Below are 24,043 nucleotides of genomic sequence, written 5' to 3'. Positions count from 1 at the left end.
AGACATGTCTGCTGCCAGCAATCTGCGATCTGAAGATCAGTTTCTGTGCTCCATCTGTCTGGATGTGTTCACTGATCCAGTCACTACACCATGTGGACACAACTTCTGCAAAACCTGCATCAGTCAGCACTGGGACATGAGTCAGAGCTGTCAGTGTCCCATGTGTAAAGAGACTTTCTACACTCGACCTCAGCTGAGGGTCAACACCTTCATCTCTGAGATGGTTGCTCAGTTCAGACGTGAAGCTCAGCAGAAAGCCAGCAGCAGCAGCTCAGAGCAACAAGCTGCCAAACCAGGAGAAGTTCCCTGTGACGTCTGCACTGGAACCAGACTGAAGGCCCTGAAGTCCTGCCTGGTGTGTCAGACCTCCTACTGTCAGACTCACCTGGAGCCTCATCTGACACTGAAAGGCCTGAAAAGACATCAGCTGGTTGATGCTGTGGAGAACCTGGAAGGCAGGATGTGCACGAAGCACGATAACCTTCTGCAGCTGTTCTGTAAGACCGACCAGACATGTGTCTGCGTGCTCTGCTCTGTTTTAGACCACAAGAACCACGAGTTTGTTCCTCTGAGAGAAGAATATGAAGGAAAGAAGGCAGAGCTGGAGAAGACAGAGGCTGAGATTCAGCAGATGATCCAGAAGAGACGACTGAAGATTCAGGAGATCACAGAGTCGGTGAAGATGAGTAAAGATGCTGCAGACAGACAGAAAGCAGAAGGTGTTCAGGTCCTCACGGCTCTGATGGAGTCTGTTGAGAGACGCCTGAAGGAGCTCATGAAGGAGATCGAAGACAAACAGGAAGCTACAGAGAAACAGGCTGAAGGTCTCATCAAAGATCTGGAACAGGAAATCTCTGAGCTGATGGAGAGAAGCTCTGAGGTGGAGCAGCTCTCACGCTCTGAAGACCACCTCCACCTCCTCCAAAGCTTCTCCTCCCTGAAAGCTGCTCCACCCAGCAAGGACTGGACAGAGGTCAGAGTTCATCCACCATCATATGAGGGGACTGTGGGGAGAGCTGTGGCTCAGCTGGAGGAGACAGTCTGGAAACCCATGAAGAAGAAGCTGTTAGAGGCTGAGCTGCAGAGGGTGCAGCAGCATGAGGTGGATGTGACTCTGGATCCTGATACAGCTCATCCTAAACTCATCCTGTCTGATGATGGAAAACAAGTTTATCATAGTGATGTGGAGAAGAATCTTCCAGACAACCCAGAGAGATTTTCTAAGTGTGCTATTGTTTTAGGAGAGCAGAGTTTCTCTTCAGGCAGATTTTACTTTGAGGTTCAGGTTAAAGGAAAGACTAAATGGGATTTAGGAGTGGCCACAGAGTCGATCAACAGGAAGGGAAAAATCACACTGAGACCTCAGGATGGTTTCTGGACTGTGTGGCTGAGAAATGGAAATGAGTACGAAGCTCTTGCTGGTCCTTCAGTTCGTCTCTGTCTTCATCCTGGTCCTGAGAAGGTGGGGGTGTTTGTGGATTATGAGGAGGGTCTGGTCTCCTTTTATGATGTAGGTGCTGCAGCTCTGATCTACTCCTTTACTGGCTGCTCCTTCACTCACAAACTCCACCCATTCTTCAGTCCCTGTAACAATGATGGAGGTAAAAACTCTGCACCTCTGATCATCTGTCCTGTCAATCAAACTGATCAATGACTGATTTTATTGGATGAATGATTGATTTTTCTTGAAGGGAACAAATGAACATGTTGAGTGTAAATCCTCTACAGTCTCCATGTTTCTATAGAATCTGATCATCAGGACTCTGATTCACACTTTGATTCTCATGGAGTTTGATTTGAACAGAAGAAAAGTTGAATCAGGAAATGTTCCCACTGATGGAGACTCGAGCTGAAGAGCAAATATCAGAGAACAAATGTCCAAAAGCTTCATTTCCAATAAAGTTTGTTCAATGCTTTGAGTGAATCCAGACTCATGTGTGGCTGTTATACGGAGCATCAGAGTCCAGCTGAGTTATGTTGGATACAAACTGCTTATTTTGGCTCTGTAAGTAGTAAAGCTGAATGAAGGTGACTCTGTTAGGACAACTTGTTCAGTGCAAGCACACAGTACTAAGAATAAGTTGATGTTTCTGACTGTGCAGGACTAACTGTGTATCTACTGACAAACATTTCACGTTCTATTAAATTAGAAAGCAATTAGTGTAAACCTGATGATGATTCAAAAAGAAGAATTCACAGCAGTTCCTGTAATGGCATCAAAATCAGCCCAACTTTTATTTTGAAATGCAAAACAGTATGCTTAGTAAGGATGTTTGTTTCCTGTCCTGCCTGAATGACTGTCATGGATCGAGGTGGTCCACATGTAAGCGCAGAAGAAGGTCTAACTTAGTGGCAGTGGATGTGGGTTGGACATGTAATGACCTTTGACCTGCAGGTGACCATCTTCAAGATTCAAAGATTCAAGATTCAAAGTGTTTGTCATGTGTCACAAGAGAAAAGGCATTTCTCTGTGCAATGAAATTCTTTGCTGTCCACCCACAGATGCTGATTAATATATACAATAGAAATAGAACATATATAAACACTTCTGTGACGGAGGACTCAGATCTGCTGGTGTCCTGCAAGCAAACAATCAGATTCTTTAGAACAAAAACTTTTTTTCTTTATTAAAACATGTTTTTTCTTACATTCAGCGTCCCCCTGGTCAGTCTGGATAGCCCTGACCACCACCCCACACACAATAATGTCATGAAAGCATGTTTTTAAAAGGGCTCTGCAAACATGGCCAATAACTTATTCATACCTCAGCTCCCCTTTGACCTCAGAGTTTGGTGCCCTCCTCCTCCTGAGACGTGGAAGCATGTCTGCCATGGCAGTGTGTTAACATGTGTCTTCTTTCATAAAGTTTTCCAGTCCATGGATTTTATTCCAGTCTCGCGTCGTATTATTGGAAGGGACACATGACCGCCGGCCAAAACTGACACACGTGTAAAATACAGGATTATAACATCAGATCAGGGATCATGTTGTTCAGGTCATGATGCTGTGTGTGTCGCCGTGGGAACAATAATCATAGATTATGTGGAAAAACAGAAAGTTTCTCCTGGTGTCATTACTGCAGTACCCACAGTACAGCTCTAGTACACACAATACTCCCCCCATTATCACTGCACACTTCTTCAGCTGGTGATGAGCGCCCCCTGGTGTCACAGTGTTGATGACGTCATGCAAAGTGAAAAATAAATAGTTTCTGTTAATAACAATCATTTGTTCATTCTCATGTTTGCATCATGTTTCTGTAAAACCATCAGCTGTTTTTATAAGAACAGAAACATGTTAACACAAAGTTTCCTCAGACTGTGTGAACATCAGAGGACCTGTGACCCAGACTAAACACTGTTTGACTTCTGTCCATGGACGCAGGATTGTCTGATGTCCTATAAACACATCACGACTGCAGAGGCTGAAGCAGCGCTCGTACACAGGTGTTCAGTGACATCACACAGGTGGGCTGTGACCTGAGCCATCACCTGCTGACAGCCCTTCACAGCTTCGTATAACTGAACGTCTGAAGCTGCGTTTCACTAACAGCTAATAACACCGTGAGTCCTCAAAGGCTTCACACACATCACTGCACACATTTATACATCCTAGTTGAAGCTTGTGGATCATGCACGTCAATGATGCTTCAGCCTCAGAGGGTCATAACAGAGGGTCAAGGTGACAGGTGGAGGATTTAGATTTAAACAGCAGATGCACTGCAACAGAAAACAAAGTTATCATAGAGCTCTCCTGGTATGCTATTCCTAAGCACAGGCCCTGCACACAACATAAAGTACTGAAGCTCTGTTGTTTTCCATCTATCAGTTTCTGATTACTCTGATTACTTGGCCTGCGGTTAAACTCGATTGGTGTGTAAGTTCCCAGTTCTTTCAACCTTACTGAAAGTTCCCCAACAGTCTGGCTGGACAGCCTAGCTGCAGGTACCTTCATCCACATGTTCACGAGTTTTCTTGTAACTCCAAGACAACATAAATGCATATAACCCAAGTTAAACATTGTAATCATCTCAACTATACCAGCTACAGGAGACAATGTTTGATGTTGTATGTCTTCCATTTTCTAATAATTGCTCCCACAGCTGATTTCTTCACAACAAGCTGCTTACCTATTGCAGATTCAGTCTTCCCAGCCTATGATGAAAATTACAGGCCTCTCTCATCTTTTAAATGGGAGAACTTGCACAATTGTTGGCTGAATAAATACTTTTTGCCTCATTGTACATCTCTATCTTTCACCACACTAACCTGCAGTAAATCCTATAGCTGTCTTTCCAGCCAGTTCTCTACATTGCATGCCCAATAGCAATGCAGGGAATTGGCTACAGTGTTGGCTCGATCTGGTTGTAGAGATTTCTTCCTTAGTGTCCTTTCCTATAAAATCCCTGCATGTTTGGCAAGGCTAAGTTACCTGAAAACATGGCCTGTGCCTAAGAAAGCACAGCATTTTTCCCCATTTTGAAAGATGGGAAGGAAATCCTGTACTTCCTGAAATATAGATAGAGCAGAGCTCTGATAGGAGGATCCTTTGGTTAATGAAGATCTCAGAATCCCAAAAGCTGGATTCTGTTCATCTGGACGTAACATTTTCAGTGGAAGAAACATTTTGTCATTTCATCAGAGAGAAGAAATGTTCCTCCCACTGAAAACGCTCCAGATGAACAGAATCCACTTTTTGGGATTTACTCATCTGCATGATTGAGCATCAAGCATCAAGACAAGAGCTCAGAATGTTTCTTCAGCTCACAGCATTTAAAGGCATCCTTTACTCACCTGAGGAGATTTGGTCCAGGTGTATCTGAGGTGTTAGAACAGCTGTGTTAAAGGAGCAGAAATACAGAAAAGACCCACGAGAAGCAGAGACCTCAGTCTGACCTTGAAAACAGAAAACAAACAAAGGAAAAAACAAAGATGATGTTCCTCAGGACATCAAAGCGGACTGGAAACACCGAAATACGACGGTCCATGTGTATCAGAACAATGAACACCAGCATCTCTTACAGGACCAGGATCACAGGGACCACAGAGATGAATGAAGATCCTCTGAGAACTAAAGACTTCAGTCTGAAACTGAAAGACCCCCAAATTAGTGACCATGGTGGCTACACCTGCACCGTCTACAAGGGTGGATACATCCTGCTACACAAAGTACTGTTACTAAATATCACAGGTGAGAAAAATATTCTGAATCCCAGATGTGTAAACCTGTGTGTGGGTCCAGCTGTTTCCAGCTGAGTGAGAATAAAAGCTGCACAGCTGTTTGTGCAGCCTCACACATCAACACACATCAGTTCAGCTCCAAGTCAGAGAAACACTGAAAACAGGAGCTGCTGGTTACACAGCAGAGGACATGATGGAGGATCCACCTCACTGATGTCAGTCTGTTTCATGTTCTGTTGTCAGTTCTGCAGGTAGAGATGGTGGAGGTGACCCGGGGGGAAAAGTCTGTCCTTCTGCCCTTCAGATCAAAGACAACCTGCCTGTGGAGACATGAAAATGTGACGGTCCACACGTATCAGAGAGGCCAGAGTCAGCCTGACATACAAGGGCGCACTGAGGTGAACAAAGACCCACTGAACACTAAAGACCTCAGTCTGACCCTGAAAGACCTCCACCTCACTGACAGTGGAGTCTACACCTGCACCATCTACAACAAGGATGGACACATGCTGCTACAGAAATCAGTGACTCTCAGAGTCAGAGGTGAGTGTAACAGCTGTTTGTCCACAGTGACTGAAAACAGGAGTGAAGATTAGGGAACTCAGAGTAGAACTATCAAAATAAAACAGGAAATGACCGAACAACAGTGACTGTAGATGATGGAGGATCACCATCACTGACATCTGTCTGTCTCGTGTTCTCCTCTCAGTTCCTGAGGTTCAGATGGTGGAGGAGACAGAGAGGGAGGAGTCTGACATGCTGCCACTTATAACCAAATCTGATATTTGTCAGGACGTCATAGTGGATTGGAGACTCACTGAAGCTGAACAGATGAAGGTCCACGTGAATGAGAGTGGAAAAAAATCAGCGAGATAAACAGGACCAGGTTTACAGAGGTCGCACAGAGATGGGGAGAGATCTGTCCTGCTGCTTTGTCCAGAACAAGTTACTTAACAAAGGAGTGAGGAGCTGCAGAGTAGCCTGACAACATCATTATATTTAATCAAGACTTTGACAAAAACATTTTACCAAAATGGTAAAAAACTGTTAACATAACTGGCGGCAGCTCTGATCACTGATTGGTTCACACAGTCCTCATTTCATTGCATATCTTCATTTGTGGAAATGTCATGGAGCTACATGTTAGTTTCCTGGTTTTACCTTTAGGTGGCGCTGTTTGTATTTGTTCCTGTGAAAGCTGTAACAGTGACAGACTTGGTTAAATGAAGGTTTATTTGTCTTCATGAACACATGATCAGATTATAGAGCTCATATGGAGTCATGACACAAACATGGTTTTACCTGCTTTTAGTGACAGGCTTTGTAATTCAAGCTGAGGATACAATGGTGCGATACAAAGATTTACAGCACATGAAGCAGAAACATTAAAACCATCACCTTATCTGAACTAAATACAACAAACATCCTGCTACAGTTTAATAATGAACCAATCCAGCAACAATGAAGGAAGAAACCAAGATGCTCCTGACTCTGGTAAAGGAGAGGACATGAAACACAGACTGCTCTCTGCAAATGTCTAAGCTGCAGGTAACAATCTGTTGGTCATTTTCAAACCCAGAGACTGTAAACACTGAGCAGAAACACAGAGTTCACCCCAGAAAATCTACATGTGCAGCTAAGAAGTGACTTTAGGTTTAAACTTTAGTGTTTTATACAAATAAAATAAAATGTCTCACTTTTCCACTGACTGACCCACTCGTGCTGCCCTCCTGTGGTCATGGCTGCAGACATGTCACAGTCTTCAGTCCTTCCCCCTGAAGCCCACCTCTCATAGCACACTAGGTTGTCATTGACCCAGAACCATAAACCCAGAGTGCAGGAGTACTGCAGTCCCAGCCACACGAAAGGAGTCGAGGCGTTTTTGGCTCTTTCCTGGACCCATCGCTGCTGATGAGGGTTGCTGATTGAAACCAGGTCATGATGTGTCTGTCTGCAGTAATTCAAGGCTTCCTCCCAGGTTTGGTTTTCCCTGATCAGAATCAATTTATCTGCCATAAAATCAGAGACAACATGAAATCAGTTAAATCTGGACTTCAAGTCTCTGGATGTTTGGTCCAGTTTCACTGGAAGAACAAAAGAAAACATTTCAGTGATTCTTCAGACGAATCAGCAGCTCTACAGAGAAATCTCTGTTCCAACCATCAGCTAAACATCTTCACCTGTGACAGAAGTTCAACATACATGCAGAAATAAGTGGCTGCGGTTCCTTCTCCTTCATCGTAAGGAGGTAAGTGACGGACAAGGTAAGCGACTCGTGTTGTAACTGACGTCAGACGCCGGAGATTTTGGCAGAAAATTAAAGCGAATGGTAGTTTAGATTTGAACAAATTCCTTTAAGCTTCAGTATTACCAATTACACTTATCAATTGTCTTATAACTAACAACATTTGTCTAAATCATCTCCAACACCCTGGAGAACAACGAGGAGAGTTTAGAGGCTCTCCAAGATTATATTGATCAGTGCTTCCAGGATCTCGTGATGAAGAAGGCCCAGTGTGCAGCTTCCCCGGCCAAACCTGAGACGCCGTTGTCGAAAAGACTTCGTCCGGCAGATTCCCCACAACATCACCAGCCGGCAAAGATATTGTTGACATGCTGGAGTCAATCGACCAACGATGTCCAGTTTCAATGCAAGGCTGTCCATAGTGGAGATTCTTCACCGGGAATTTAAATGCTTGCGAGAATCCCTCAGTTCAGCCAGCAGCAGGTGGAAACGCTTGCTGCTGAAAATGCCACGCTAAGGGAGTCGGTGAAATGTCTCACAGAAAATGTTACCCAGCTCAATAGAGAAAAGAAAAGAAACAGTTATTGATCTACAAGCTCGGAGCATGCGTGATAATCTGGTATTTTCTGGTATTCCAGAAGCCGCTGGAGAGGACGCGGAGACCACGGTAAAAAGCTTCATCAAAACCCACCTGAAGCTAGTCAATCATGGCTATGAGCCTAAAAACAATTAGGTCATCCTTTACAAGAACAGATGCTACTTCGGGTGGAAAAGGACAAAAGGAAATTGTAAATTGGACATGGAAGAAAACAAGATCAACGGACTTTAAAATATGTCGATAAATGAATGTGCGATTGCTAAGGATCCCTTTCTCTTTTTGAGGTTAATAGTTTTAGAATAATTATGCATAATGCTCGACGACTCAGATAATAAATCATATGATATTTAAGTAGGTATTGACCCTGAAAGCAATGTGCTTAACCCTCCTGCCATCCTTTAAAAAACTCACACCCATCACCCTAGGGACCATTCTCAGCCACGCCATAAAAAGACCATATATCCATATTTTATTCCACTTTAAATTAGCCAACCTTGTAAAACTACTTCTCCCTGAAATATTCATGTAAAGTTTTAATTATATTTTCGTTGTTTTAACCCTTCAAATCCCAGTGTTATTACATGAGCGCCCTGTGTTATAAGCCCCAAAAACCAAAAAACGAAACTAAATATTTCCACAAAAAACCAGTTGAAGTAATATGTGATTGTCATTATAAGTAGGCCTTTAGATGGACCAAAGATTGGCACCAACATACATTTTGACCTGCCATTATTTTTTTTGCATTTTTTTTGCAATTTAAAAATTAAAACTTCAAGGCCCTGAGTCTTCATTGACATCCAAGAAAAGAAGAAAAAATAAAATCATATGATGATAATTTGGGGTTGAAAAATAGCGTTTATAATGGAAGTCAATGGGCAGAAAATGGTCCCCAGGGTGATGGGTGTGGGGATTTCTGCTGCTCAGCCATTTTAGGCTGATTTAAGGAATTCACACTGGAATATTAACATTGACAGGTAAAAACTATCCTGTGGCAAGTTTGGTTATATTCCACTGAACACAGTGGAAATGGCAGCCATTTAACACATAGCAGTGGCACAAAAAGGTCCCAAGAAGGCAGGAGGGTTAATACAATTAATGTCACATGTGAATATTATACAGAGGAGCAATTCAGGGATACAGTTGAAATAGTTAATACATTTTCATTAATTCATATTAATTGCAGAAGTCTTTATAGAAGTTTTGCTTCGATTAAAGATTTTCTGTATAGTTTGAGAGGCAGGTTTCAAATAATTGCTCCGTCTGAAACATGGTTAGATGAGAAGAGGGGGTTTCTGTATGGAAGGGTACGATTTATACTTTGTAAACAGAACTAAGAAGAAGGCAGGAGGGACAGCACTTTTTGTTAATTGTGATTTGAAATGTAAAAAAGTTGAATATATGTCTGTGGCTATAGACGATGTAATGGAGTCTGTGATAGTGGAGTTGGACATAGAAAGAAGAAGTAATTGTAACGTGCATATATAGGAAACCGGGGTCACAGATTGAGTTATTTACAGAGGCAGTAGAAGACTTATTGAGTAAGGCTAAGGGAAAAGAGACTGTATGTTTGTGTGGTGATTACAATATTGATCTTTGTAAAGAGGCAAATGATAAGGCTGCGTCAGATTTTTTTGAATTATTACTTGGAAAAGGATTTTATCCTTTAATTATAAAGCCGAGTAGAATAACAGATAAATCAGAAACACTAATTGATCATATTTTCATTAATAGTTTGGAGAGTAATATTATGAGTGGCCTCATCATAAATGATATAAGCGATCATCTACCATCTTTTTTACTTTTGATTTAAATGTGAAAAGAAAGGAAGAGGTTGGTTTTGTGAGTCATAGAAGGTTAAGAAATAACGAGGCAATTAACAAGTTTAGACAAGATCTCATGGAAGTGGACTGGAAGGAGGTTTATGTTAATGAGGTCGACGTTGCATACGGAGCATTTTTAAATACATATTTGGCCTTGTTTGATAAACATTGTCCATTGGTATCATTTAAGTATAAGAAAAAGAATAAGAATATGAAACCTTGGATAACTAAGGGTCTTGCAAATGCGTGTAAAAAGAAAAATAATTTATATAGAGATTATATAACACAGAGAACTAAGAATGCGGAAATGAAATATAAAGTCTATAAAAATAAGTTGGTATTAATATTGAGGAAAGCCAAGAAAGACTACTATAATAAACTTTTTCAGGAAAACAAGAATAATTTAAGGGCATTTGGAATATTTTTAAGGAGGTATTGGGTAACAAGAACACACCCTTAGATCGCCCTAATTATTTCATTAAGAATAATCAAGTTGTCGATGACAAGACTGAAGTAGTAAACGAATTCAATTCCTTTTTGCAAATGTTGGACCCACTTTAGCAAATTTAATTAGGAAAAATGACGAAGCCTGGAAAGCAGAAAGTAGAGTGGTTAATTCTATATTCTTAGCTGATACTACCATAAAAGAAATAGCAGCAATTGTAGAAAACTTTAAAAATAAAAAATCTACTGACTGTGATGGTACAGACATGGTTGTAATTAAAAAGACTTTAGATTGTATAAGTATTCCTCTTTGCTATATTTTTAATCTTTCGTTGCAATCAGGAGTATTTCCTGATCGAATGAAAGTGGCAAAAGTGATACCCTTATATAAATCAGGAGATAAGCATAGTTTTAACAACTATAGGCCAGTGTCTCTTTGTCACAGTTTTCAAAAGTGCTCGAAAAACTTTTTGCGCAAAGACTTGATAGTTTTATTGAAAAATATCAACTAATAAATGAAAATCAATTTGGATTTCGTAAAAACAGATCAACGGCATTAGCATTGTTGACTTTCATTGACGATATTTCATCTGCAACCAATAATAATAAATATACAGTGGGGGTATTTGTTGATTTAAAAATAGCTTTTGATAGTTACAACATTCTATTTTGATTTCTAAAGTGTATAATTATGGTGTGAGAGGTTAAAGGGCAAAATATTATTTTTAGCCTTAAACATAATTAATAGTGTCTGTAATTTCACTAAATCTCCTAATTTTAATAATTTCAATTTTATAAATAATTTATTTGTATGTTCTCTATATTTAACATTCTGAATCATTCGTATCACTTTCTTCTGTAATAAGTTTAGAGGTTTTATAGTATTCTCATATGTATTCCCCCAGACTTCAATACAGTAACTAAAATATGAGAAAAACAATGAAAAATATAAAATGTGCATTGTTTTTTAGTCTAATAAATTTTCATCTACTATTACACTCAAAAAACGAAATTCAGTAACTCTATCAATCAATTCTCCATCAATGGACATAATGACTTCATCTTCCTTTACACGATTGCCAAATATCATGAATTTCGTTTTTGTCAGATTCAAAGATAATTTATTTACATCAAACCATTTTTTTAATCTTAACATCTCAGAAGTCATAATTTCAACCAAATCTTTCAAATTCTCTCCAGAGCAATACAAATTTGTGTCATCTGTAAATAAAATAGAATTTAACCTTTTTGATATGTCACAGATATCATTAATATATAAATTTAAAAGTTTAGATCCCAAAATAGAACCTTGAGGAACGCCACATACAATCTTCAATCTTTCAGAGGTATTGCCGAGATAATGATCAGGGGAAGTGGCCACACATGGGAGCACAGCTGAAACACATGAACCTAACGACAGGACAGGAGAAGTGAAACTGAATACACTGACATTGAATACAGACTTACAAAGTAAAACAGGAAACATGGAGATTAGACATGACATGAACTAAACATAACCATGCAGACATGACTCATGACAGGTAGACGCACGAACCAGGGAGACGGAGTACAGGAGAAGATGACAGAAGCGACAGCATGAACTTGACAACACAAGACACACACACATAAACACATGAAGGGCAAGGGAGGCTTAATACAAGGGTAATATAATTACAAATGAGCTGGAATAACTTAATGAACCTAAACAAACAATAAACATCAAAATAGACTAAACACAAAACACTGGGTCGCACGACCCAGGACCATGACAGTATTTTTATTGTGTTCAGGGGGAGAAGATAGCAAAAGGAAATTTTATTTTAAGCATCAGTTAGCTAGGACAACAAAGATTAATGAGTCCAGCGGTTAGGGGTATACGACTGTGGAACTCACTTCATTATAATTTAAAGAATTGTATAAGTTTACATTGTTTTAAAAAGTGTTACATGCTTAAAACAATAACGCAATATGAAGAATGTGAATGAAATTGGAGTTCATTGAAAAAGGATCCATTATAATTTTTGTTTTATTTATTTTAATTTTATTTTTCTCCTTGTTACTATGTGGAGTGGTATATTCTGATTGTAAATTTGTTGTTTAGTTTGGGTTAGGACCGGAGATAAATGTTAATGTTAGTTTGTTCCCTGATTTTTGGTGCCCACTTGTAATATAAATTGGATTGTAGATAGGGGGCGGGGTTTAATAAGAATATTTTCTTCTTCCTGCTCCTTTTCACACATGGTTGTAGTGCTTTATTGATAGAAAGTGTGGTTGGTTTGTTTGAATTGTTGTACCAAGTGTGAAATAAATAAATAAATGAAAATGAAATGAAATGAAAGCTGCCGAAGGACACGGTGAAGAACATCGTCTTCGATTGGGTACATCGCCATTCGGGCTACGGCCGGGAGACCACGTCCTATTGTGGCCAAATTCGGCCACTTCAAACAAAAGCAACATGTGAAAAGCCGCGGCAGGGAATTAAAAGGAACGGACTTCAGCGTGAACGACCAGTTCCCCAAAGAGATCCTGGAACGACGCAGGGTCCTCTTCCCAATCCAATGCGGCTTCATCCAGAAGGGCTCCCGCGCTGTCATCGCTGTGGACCGGCTGTACGTGGACGGACAGCTGCACCGCGACCCCAACATCACTCCGTGGCTGTATTAACCTCACACCAGATAAGAATCCACTACACCCTTTCCCTATCCACTCACACTAACTTGCATTAACTTAAAATTAACATCTGTATAACTTACCGGTATCAAATCGCATCTTAAGTGTGATATGATAGCAGAATTAACACCGTCACTCCCCATCAGTGGTTTGATTGGAATGTTTCATTTTTTTGTTTGTTTGTTTTTTTCCTTCTTGTTTTTTTTTCTCTCTTTTCCCCCTCTTGTTTTTATGCTGCTCACCCCTGTCCTTGGTTTCTTTCTTTATTCCTTTCACTGCTTCGATCACCTGCTTCGACACTCATCCACAAACAACATCCTTTATTTCGACACATACGCACCATGCGCTCAACGGCAGCACATTTACTTCAGTCAGACAGCGCACCCAGGCGTATAGGATACACGCACTTAAGCCAAGCCTACTCATATTAGTAAATATGCACACACATAGTCAGACTCAGGGAGCATCTCGCCACACATTTTTTCTCTCTCTCCTTCTCTTTATTTATGAACAAGTGACGTATTCTCTCCACCTGTCTAAGCGACGCACACAGCATACACCCCTAGTTACACACAAACATCTATGGGTGCACTGAGGTTCATTACATGGAATATAAATGGAGCTGGCTCCAGAGAAAAGAGGTTAAAAATATTTAATCAACTCAAAAAACTACAGGCAGATGTTGTCCTTTTACAAGAGACCCACAGACCTCTTAGAGGTTCGAATGAACTTAAAACACCTGAGTTTCCTAATGTGTTCTCAGCTTGTTAGAATTCTAGACAAAGAGGAGTAGCAATTTTAATACATAAAAATATTAATTTCACAGTACTCGATACAGTTATAGATCCAGAGGGCAGATTCTTAATCATTAAACTATCTATACGTGATAAAAAGCTATGTATTGCAAGTGTATATGGTCCAAATGTTGATGATCCCTCATTCTTTCACGGTTTTTTCAGTGCACTCTCTGAACACTTAGATGGCACACTTGTTCTTGGAGTCGACCTCAACCTTGGACTAAATGAAGACATGGATAGGCTCAATACAGCAGGAACTCAGGGCAACTGGCAGTCCACAAATATAATCAAACAGTATATGAGCGACTTTGGTCTTTGCGATGCATGGCGCTCCCTTCACCCCACCAGTAAGGAATATACTTTTTTCTCACATGTCCATCACTCCTATTCTCGTCTGGATTATTTTCTGGTCAGCAGCTCACTGCTGAGTAACATTTCAGACACTGAGATTCATCCTATAGCTGTCAGCGATCATGGTCCTGTATCTTTAACACTAATGCACAAGAATAATACTACGCCAAGTAAAAACTGGAGATTTAAAACATCACTACTTAAACATGAAAAAAAAAAAAAAGATGAAGACTTCTATAAAACGTTGTATTCACCACAAATAAACCCGTCTAAAAAGGAAATTGATCAGTTTTTGGACAACATAACTCTTCCAAAATTATTAGACACTCAAGCAATGGCACTGGATTCACCACTGACACCAGGTGAACTCCAGGAAGCTCTGATAAGTATGCCCAATAAATGGTAAATGGCCTTTATTTATATAGCGCTTTACTAGTCCCTAAGGACCCCGAAGCGCTTCACATATCAAGTCATCCACCCATTCACACACACATTCACACACTGGTGATGGCAAGCTACATTGTAGCCATAGCCACCCTGGGGCGCACTGACAGAGGCGAGGCTGGCGCCACCGGGCCCTCTGACCACCGCCAGTAGGCAACAGGTGAAGTGTCTTGCCCAAGGACACAACGACCAAGACTGTCCAAGCCGGGGCTTGAACCGGCAACCTTCTGATTACAAGGCGAACTCCCAACTCTTGAGCCACGATCGCCTCAATAATAAGGCTCCAGGTCCAGACAGCTTTCCTGCAGAATTCTACAAAGAATTCTGGTCGATTCTAGCACCAGTTTTCTACAGAACGTTGTTGGAAATTAAAGAAAAGGGCAGACTTCCATCAAATATGAATTCTGCAAACATTAATCTCCTGCTAAAACCAGGCAAAGACCCTGTATATCCCTCAAGCTATCGTCCAATATCCCTTATAAATGTAGACCTTAAAATAATCTGCAAAGCTCTCTCAAAGAGACTGGAGAAAATAACCCCCCTCTTAATTCATCCTGACCAAACTGGTTTTATAAAAGGTAGGCACTCATCAACAAATACACGTAGATTACTTAATTTGATAGACTACTCATACAGTAAAAACCTAGAAACTACAATATTCTCTTTAGACGCAGAAAAAGCATTTGACAGAGTTAACTGGAAATTTCTATTTGCAACTTTACACAAATTTGGTTTTGGAAACTCTTTCATTAACTGGTTAAAAATATTATATAATTCCCCAACAGCTTGTGTCAGAACAAATGACCAGACATCCTCCAGCTTCTGTCTCTTGAAGGGCACCAGGCAGGGATGCCCACTCTCCCCTTCACTGTTTGCAATTTTTATTGAACCACTAGCAGCAGCAATTAGTCAGAATTCAGTAATTAAAGGCATAAAATGCAAGAACGCGGAACATAAAATCAGCCTTTATGCGGATGATGTGTTACTCTTTCTCCAAAACTCAAAAACCAATATCTCTGGGGTGATTGAATTGATAAACTCTTTTGCAAGAATATAAGATTACTCAATTAACTGGTCAAAATCTGCAGTCCTACCGATTAATTGCTCCTTCCATAATTCCTCTTCTACACCACTGCAATCAGGAAATATAAAATATTTAGGTATTAATGTTTCTCCCAAGCTTGCAGATCTAACTAAATTAAACCATATCCCACTTTTAAAGAAGGTAGAAGATGATCTGGCTAGATGGAAATGTCTACCCATATCACTTATGGGAAGGGTTGCCGCTATAAAAATGATGGTATTACCCAAAATAAATTATTTATTCTCAATGATCCCAACTAAACCGCTGCAAGATTGGTTCAGATCTCTAGATTCATGTATGTCCAAATTCCTTTGGAAAAATAAACCCCCACGTATAAGCTTAAAAACACTACAAAAGACCAAGGATAAAGGAGGACTAGAACTGCCTAACTTTCAGCACTACTTCTTAGCCAACAGGCTTCAGTTTATCTCAGGATGGCTAAAACATACCCTCTTAGATGAACCTTGGCTAGATGTAGAACAAGCACTTTGCAATAATCTAGAGATTTCAGATCTGCCATTTATCAGCTCAAACATCCAACGACATGAATGCTTTAAAAGCATCAACATCAGCTCTTCTCTGACAGCATGGTGGGAGTTTCTAAAATTGACGGCGTCTTCATTAATCCCATGCAAACGTACACCTATCTGGAACAACCCTGACATATTACAAAACAATAATATGATAAACTTTTCAGATTGGAGTGATAAAGGAATCAAATATTTAGAACATATACTAGAAGGAACAGAATTTATTCCATTTGACGGACTAGTTACACAATATGGGATCAACAAGAAAAGACTTTTAGAATATCAACAAATTAGATCCATAGTAAAAAAGAAATTTAAACCGGGTCAAGTTGAACTACAAACACCACCAAGTGTGGTTCAATTTCTTACTCTTAAAACCCCCAAATTACTATCCAAAATATACAGAATGCTTTCTAAAACAGATGAATCAATATCACTTCCTATTGCAAAATGGGAAGCGGATTTTTCAGTTAACTTAGACCTAAACTTCTGGTCTCAGATTTGCTTAAAAACCTTTCATCTAATTAGAAATCCCAGTCTTCAATTAATTCAATACAAAATATTACATAGAGTGCACTATACAGGTCATCGGATGTTCAAGATGGGCTTTACATCCTCCAACAACTGCTCACACTGTCAAAACAATACACCAGACAATTACATTCACGCTCTTTGGTTCTGTCCACCAGTTCAGAAGTTTTGGCGCGAGATATGTGAAGACTTATCAAAGTGTCTGAAATGTAACATTCCAACTTCCCCCTTAGTGTGTTTGTTGGGCAGCTTAGATAATGTCACTACAGAAAAGAATATAGCCCATATGGTTTTCACTGCCCTATGCATAGCCAAGAAAACAGTCCTCATGAACTGGAAAAATAAAAATAATCTTAATTCTAACCAATATAGAAATTATCTATTAGATTACATTAGTCTTGATACAGCCTCTGCCACCACATCAGGTCAATTGCTCTGGGCTCCTTTGATCAGCTCCATCACCTAGTGGGGGTGGGGGGTCATAGTTTGGTCCCACCTTCGCTGTTGTGATTGGTGTGGGGGTAGGGACAGGCTTAGGGCATCAGGGGGTTCCCTAGGAGCATCTTCCTTGGGGGGCTCAACCCGGGGTAGCGGTCATGGCCTATTAAGGGCTCTGTTGACTCTTAGGTGACGGTTTCCTTGTGGCTGCGTGCAGCGGGGCTAGGGGAGGGTCTGTGCTGATGGACGTGGGTTACTGACCTGGTAGTCTGGCTGCCCCTGGGTGGGTCCGGGACAGGCATGAGGATCTGGGGGCGCTCCGTCTCTGGGCTGGGGCCCTGGCTGGGCCTCGGGGCCTTGGGTCCTGGTTGGTATGTTGCTGGGGTTGTGGGCGGGTGGGTGTATGGGGGCTCGACCCCCATACAGCTGGCCCCAGGGAGGGGTCACTTGCCCCTCCCTTCCTTCCCTCCCCATCTCCAGCTGCCTCCCTCTTCCCGGTCCACCACAACCACCCGCACATGCAGGGCCTTGGGGTAAAGGTATGTCACCAGGGTGCAGAGGAGGCTACCCCCCCCCCCCTCTCTGTCCCCTTCTGGCTGCCTCTGCCTCAATTTTCCTAGCAGGAGGGACTATGCGCTTACCTGCTGCTCTCTGGCAGGTAGCTCCATGCCCTCCTGGGTTTTAAATGCACCTTAGAACACACATGCATCAACACTACAATGAGCGGGTGGAGGGAGGTTTGGAGTCTTCTCTCACCCCCGTTCTCTGTTGCCTGCTGGAGCGGGGGGTCTGGGAGGAGGAGTTGGCCGTCCGACTGGGGTCTGGAGTGTGGGGCCTCCCTGCTGCTGCAGAGTCAGGGCGGTCTGCTTCTCCCCACTGCAGGGAAAAGGGTAACACCACCTGGGTCTGGGTGCAGTTTCCCCCACCAGGGGCAAGGGTACCTAGACCTGGTTCGTAGAGTACGCTTGGGGAGTGTGATCGTGTGTACAGCGTCTCTTTATGTCTGTCTCCACGTCGGTTGAGTGTGGAGTAAGTGCATATGAGAGCATGAGGGTGGGAATGGATGTTTGTATCTGTGTGTGCCTGTATGTCTGTGTCTATATGTCAGGTTGGGTATCAGACACCACCTCTCTGGGGACATCTCAGGTCCTCCAAGGTTTGGAGGCCTATCTCCCCCTACCACCACTTCCCCTGCCGGTGGCGGACTCCCTCAGACATCGGTGCGTTGGTGGTTCTTTGTGTCTGGGGGTGGGCGTCCAGGTACACACCGGCTCACTCCTTGGCGGCCGCTTATCGGGGCCTGGAGCCTGGGGCTCGCTCGGGCCACTTCAGGGGTTTGGGTGCCCTCGGCCCCTCGGCCTGGGATTCGGTCACTCAGGCACAGCTGGCTGCCGGTGGAGCTCACGGGCGCGTCACTGCAACCCCCCCCTGGCTTCTGCTCCGCGGCTGCTGAGTGAGCCCTCATCTGGGACTCTCCTCAGCTCTTTCTGGGACAGTGGCGCGGCTGCCCCTCTGTTGGTCTTCCTTGGTCTCTTGTGTTCTGGGGGCCTCTGGATGTCTGGAGTTTTGATCTCCTCCATACCTGCTTCATGCCCTGGAGGACGGGGCTGTGGCCCCCCCACACCCTCTAGCAGATTATTACATGAAGGAACCTTTTAAAAAAACACAAGCGCGTCCATGCTCACAGGTGTACACACGGGTTATCACACCCACAAACTACACCCTTTTTGGCTCCTACCTCAAAGCACACTGTGTTCTGTTGATCTTATGTGCTGCACAATAATGTTTAATATTTAGTATTTACTGTCATATTCACATATATCATCGTGATGTTGTTTACTGTATTGCTCTCATTTTCTTCAGCTTGTTTTCTTTTTTCTTTCTCAACAGGTGATCCAGGTGATTGATATATGTATTTTTTTGTCTGCTTATTTAGTTGTTTTTTGTTTTTTTGCCCTTTATCCCCGTCCCTCTTCTCCGCTGTTTTTCCCCCTCTTCCTTTCTCCCTTTTCTTTTCCTCATTCAAGTCTGTCCCATATCTAGCAAGTGAAAATAAAAAATAAATAAAATAAACAATAAAAGGTGAATCAAATAGACCATTACGGCAAGGCTGGGATGGTCAATTTGGTAAAGTGAATCCGTTGGGCATCTTTCTTTGCCTTTAGACAATAATTCTGATGCAAAAGAGCCAAACGGGACAGGCAAAAAAAAAAAATAAGTGGCTGAAGAAACATACTGACCTAAATCCTCTCAGAGACTCCAGCAGTTCATCTATTGGACAAACAGCTGAGATAAATCTGTGTAAACTCACCATCATAGCAGAAGAAAGGCTTTCTTTGGTCACATCCAGCAGAGCTCCATCTTCCTGATCTCTCTAACAGAGTCGTAGCACATGTCCTGTTGTTTAGTCCATCATTAAATGAGTCCCAGTATCTGAAAGAGAAGTTACTCCCATCTGACCACCTCCAGCTGTCTCTGAACAGGCCGATACACGAGGCTGTAGAGTTCTTCAGCTTCTTAAACTCTTCACTGTATATCTGATTGAGTCCACTGGCCAGGTCGGTGTGATGCTGTCTGCAGTAGCTCTGAGCCTGAGTCCAGGTCACAGACGTCTCAGTCAAATGAAAGGTTTTGTTGTTTTTCATCGTTTCTGTCGAGTCAACAGAAAAACACAAAAACATCTTTATCAGCTAATCCGTCTCATTCTTAAAACTGCCTCTTTCAAGAACATGTGATATAACACAGATTATAAACTACATTATAACATTATTAAGTATTGTATTATCATATTACTGTCCACATATTCTCACCGTTATAGCAGATGAACTGAAATGTGTGAGTACATGGGAAATCTATCCACGCCATGCTTGTCATTACACAGTTCTCAGGGTATGCTTTGTCATTTGGCTCTTTATCTCCCCAACAGGTCTTATTTTCAGTGTATTCCTCCCCCGGCAGAGACCAGTGCCACGTCCTGTTGTCTCTTCCTGGCTCGCTGTACAGTCCAATCCAGGCTTCTGTTTGATTCTGTGCAGAGTCTTGAAGTCTTCTCATGTCTGTCAGGTCAAACACTTTGGCCAGGTCTGTGTAGTTCTCTCTGCAGTATGCCCGTGCTTCATCCCAGCTCATCTCTTCTTTAATAAAGTGGTACTCATACAGCTGACATGTGATGAAGACACACTGACCTGAAACAGAAGAAATACTGTTGGATATCTGCTGATACAAGCAGGAAACTCATGTTCCCATCAAACTGTCCAGTTTACAGGTCAATCCTTGATTTTCTCAGTAAGGGTTCATTTGTTTAATGAGTCCTGATCAAACTAAAGGATTTGAGGTGGAAACAATCAGGAGTCCTGGTAAAATGATCACTCACCCATCAGAAGAAGCAGAAACAGACTCCACTGCATCGTCGCTCTGTCACATGAAAATGACTTTTCTGTCATTTGGAGGAAACAATGAATCCAGCAGCTCTTCAGTGTTTGATGGACACGCAGCACTTTATATTAAACTCAGATATCTAGTTTGTCACACACTGCTGTAAGAAATATATGATTGTTCTTAATAAATGATCATCTGTTTAAAATTGTCCAAGAAGAAAAAAGCAACAGTTCAAATGTGGTCCACACAGCACCTCTGTACACAAACATGAAATGAGCCTGCAGGTTTGAAACTTACATCTGGTTCTTCTCTGGTGTTCATGCAGACAGCTGTGCAGTAAATAACCATCTGTACTAACACACACACGCTCTTTGTACTCAGTATTTGAATATGAAAATATAGAGTTTTTCCCACTGACTCAAAGACACACTGTTAATATCAGTTACATAGGGACTCATTTACATTAAGCTCTGGAAAGAAGAAACACTGGACTGTCCAACAAGCAGAAAGAGGAAGTTTCTAATATCCAAATATGACAGCAGAGGTGCACCTGAACAGGTCACCACTCTGTGACAGAAACATGAATATGAGTCTGTTGATTTTTGAGAATATAAACATAACGCTGCCTGTACTGATCAATATCGCTGGATCGCTCTGACGCTGACATGATCTTATAAACCTATCAAAGACTTTTGTGTGCACTGATGCAGCAGTCACATGTTCAAGCTGAATAATCACACACACGCCACTTTTCAGTTATTTATTTATAACAAATGTTTGGAATCATGTATGATTTCCGTTCCACTTCTCACGTGTGCACCACTTTGTGTTGGTCTTTCATGTGGAAGTCCAATAACATTGATTCATGTTTGTGGCTGTAATGCGACAAAATGTGGGAAAGTTCAAGGGGGCCGAATACTTTTGCAAGACACTGTAGCTCTTTTCATTTTTAGTATTTGTTGGCCAGACTATATACAGACATTTAGAAAGAAACAAAACAGACAGTTTTTTCAGCTTTATACTTAAGTGGAAACTGATATTGAACATGAACAAAATGTAACACAACACCAACTTTAAATATGAAATATAAAAAATATGTATAAAAAGGTTTTTCAGCCTGGGCCACACTGGAGTTTTTAAATCTCCTGCTCTTTTTTTGTGCGTTGCCACTTCTCCATTCCTGCCTCTCTGCTCCGTGCATCATCATCAATCAATCATCAGTTCTTCTCCGTGATTGGACTGTGGCTGCTCGTGCTTTCTAATGATGTAAAGTTTCGTAAAGCTCGTCTTTGAAATGTCTCTCTAACCCAGTTGGTGGAGGAGCTACGGCATTGCAAAACACTGACGGTAAAACCTAAGCAGAGTTCAGACAGCAGTAGCCTGTGAATGCTTTGTGCTACCGTAATACACCAAATATCCCGTAAAGAACAGCTTCTCATCTTTTCAAAGCAGATATGAGTCCTGAAGGATGACATGCTCCAATCCAGAAATCTCTATGGCAGCGGTCCCCAACCTTTTTTGCGCCACGGACCGGTTTATGCCTGACAATGTTTTCACGGCCTTTAAGGTGTCGCAAATAAACACCACAAAAGAAAATTAGCACCGCTAACGAAAAAAGAAGATTTATTCATAACACGCGTTTAAAGACCCACAAAAACCGAGTTAACGACAAAAACAAAAATAACACTAAAAACCGCTAAAAACCCTGAAAACCATACATTTTACACCCGAACCTCAACTCTCACAGCCCGGCACCAAACGACTCGGGGTTGGGGGACCGCTGCTCTATAACATATTAAGCACAGATGGTAAACTGCAGTCAGACCCTGAATACATTTTCTTCTTTTGGCACAGATGTTGTTTCAGTTATTCTTTGGTGTGCTGACATATTGGCTACACCGTCATCAGTCTGCTAAACACAGGAAGCAGCTGACTTTAAAACATCAGAGAAAACCAGGACCAGGAACAGCCTCAGTTTGTGGGAACCAGGATACGACCTGGAGAAAGAAGAAGAGATGAGGACACAGTCACCAGCAAACTCTGAAAGCACTTCATGGAAGCTGATTTTAAACTGAGCAATACTGATGATTCAGAAAAGTTTCATGTTTTAGGGATTGGACAAGGACCAAGAGTTCTCTGAAACCAGTAGAAAACCTGCGTTTGAATGCAGCCAAAAACTAATGTACAGTATTATTCTAGAAATGTGTGAAACTGGCCTTAACCTGCCCAAAAGTGTACATTTTAAAACATCAATATATTAAAAAAAATATTGATGTAAACCTGATCAAAACCAGTTTTAGACCCATCGTATGTGGTTTGAGATTTTGTATCTCTGAACGGTTTCAGTCTGGTCTGAACTGGTTTCTGGTCTGAACTGGTTTCTGGTATGAACTGGTCTGTGAGTGAGAGTGGTTCTCTGACCTCGAGCTCTCTGTCTGTAGTAGATGAACCCAGCCAGAGACAAGATCAGACAGAGGAGCAGTCCTGAGGCGCCGACGGCAAGCTTGTCCCTCTCTGTCTTAGGCATGAATGAGGATGAGGAGGGATCTGAGTCACACAGGTGAGGGTCAGACAGGTGGACAGACAGACAGGTGTGTACAGGTGTGTAGATACAAGCAGACAGGTATTTACCCCAGTTAGTGATCAGAGGTTTCTCCAGGCTGGCGTGCTCCACCACACAGGAGATCTTCTCTCCAGACCTTCGACACAAACATTAGTGACTCTCAGATCTGGACTTTAAATGTTTAAACTTTAGCACTATTATTATCATGATGCTCACCTGGGTGTGTACTCCAGGTAGCAGTGGGTCTGGTAGTACCAATCCCCATCCTCCATCTCCTCAGTGGAAGTGACATCAGAGGTGACTTCCTGTCCGTCTCTGTGCCAGCTCACTTTGATCTTACTGGGAAAGAAGTCATAGACACTGCAGACCAACATGGCAGGATGGTGACTGGAGAGAGGCGTGGTGGAGTGAAGTTTGACAGTGGGCGGAGCTGCAAGACATTATTAGTTTGTATTATCATTAACGTTCTCTGTATAATTTGAATGCATTTATTTAAAAGGCACAGTGCATATTAATAGTGTGGGTGGAGTGCTGCTGACTTCGACTGAGGACATTGTCAGGCAGTGGAAGGAATACTTCGAGGACCTCCATAATCCCACTGACACGTCTTTCGTGGAGGAAGCAGAGCCTGGCGTTGAGGGGGAAGACCCACCAATGTCCAGTGAGTCAAGTCACTGAGGCAGTTAAACTACTCGTTGGTGGCAGAGCCCCTGGGTTCAGCCTGAGTTCCTGAAGACTCTGGATGTTTTGGGGATGTTTTGGTTGTGTTTGGGGTGGTACCTCTGGATTGGTTCCCATCTTTAGGAAGGGGGACCGGAGGATGTCTTACAACTATAGGGGGATCACACTACTCAGCCTCCCTGGGAAGGTCTATGCCAGGGTGCTGGAAAGGACAGTCCGTCCGTTATACATGGAACACTGGACCAGCTCTTCATCCTCTTAAGGATACTCAAGGGTGCATTGAGGGAGT

General features: G+C 42.0%; 4 protein-coding genes across 6 annotated transcripts in view; 1 reads left to right on the top strand and 3 right to left on the bottom strand.

Annotated features, from left to right (window-relative positions):
* LOC146712547 (E3 ubiquitin-protein ligase TRIM21-like) lies at positions 1–1,924 on the top strand. Its single transcript, XM_085452145.1, has one exon. The coding sequence runs from the start codon at positions 5–7 to the stop codon at positions 1,652–1,654; it is 1,650 nt and encodes a 549-aa protein (XP_085308271.1). The 5' UTR covers positions 1–4; the 3' UTR covers positions 1,655–1,924.
* Positions 1,925–6,157: 4,233 nt separating this feature from the next.
* On the bottom strand, positions 6,158–21,181 carry LOC146712546 (macrophage mannose receptor 1-like). Of its 3 annotated transcripts, none has more exons than XM_085443651.1 (5): positions 20,808–21,181; positions 20,506–20,667; positions 19,943–20,317; positions 19,444–19,782; positions 6,158–7,189 (listed from the first exon to the last, which is right to left on the bottom strand). In XM_085443651.1, the coding sequence occupies exons 2-5, from the start codon at positions 20,573–20,575 to the stop codon at positions 6,843–6,845; spliced, it is 1,131 nt and encodes a 376-aa protein (XP_085299777.1). In that variant the 5' UTR covers positions 20,576–20,667; positions 20,808–21,181; the 3' UTR covers positions 6,158–6,842. The 3 variants fall into 3 exon arrangements, with proteins under 3 accessions (XP_085299777.1, XP_085299786.1, XP_085299768.1); XM_085443660.1 differs by having other exon boundaries at positions 20,506–20,628; XM_085443642.1 differs by lacking the exon at positions 20,808–21,181 and having other exon boundaries at positions 20,506–20,789.
* A 74-nt stretch (positions 21,182–21,255) lies between these two features.
* LOC146712545 (H-2 class II histocompatibility antigen, E-S beta chain-like) lies at positions 21,256–24,037 on the bottom strand. Its single transcript, XM_085443674.1, has 5 exons — positions 23,613–24,037; positions 23,290–23,503; positions 23,142–23,209; positions 22,932–23,057; positions 21,256–22,507 (listed from the first exon to the last, which is right to left on the bottom strand). The coding sequence occupies exons 1-5, from the start codon at positions 23,662–23,664 to the stop codon at positions 22,482–22,484; spliced, it is 486 nt and encodes a 161-aa protein (XP_085299800.1). The 5' UTR covers positions 23,665–24,037; the 3' UTR covers positions 21,256–22,481.
* The window catches only part of zanl (zonadhesin, like), a 64,278-nt gene continuing 64,024 nt past the window's right edge, over positions 23,790–24,043 (bottom strand). The window contains exon 88 of the mRNA XM_085436631.1: positions 23,790–23,871. Coding sequence (XP_085292757.1) covers positions 23,790–23,871 — 82 coding nt within the window. The remainder of the gene's footprint in view (positions 23,872–24,043) is intronic.

This window comes from Copadichromis virginalis, linkage group LG3 (genome assembly GCF_057382275.1).
Source record: "Copadichromis virginalis isolate Kocher_CV1m ecotype Utaka linkage group LG3, C_Virginalis_male_GT1.1, whole genome shotgun sequence".
Lineage (NCBI taxonomy): Eukaryota > Metazoa > Chordata > Actinopteri > Cichliformes > Cichlidae > Copadichromis > Copadichromis virginalis.
This window is presented reverse-complemented; position numbering and strand designations above follow the sequence as displayed.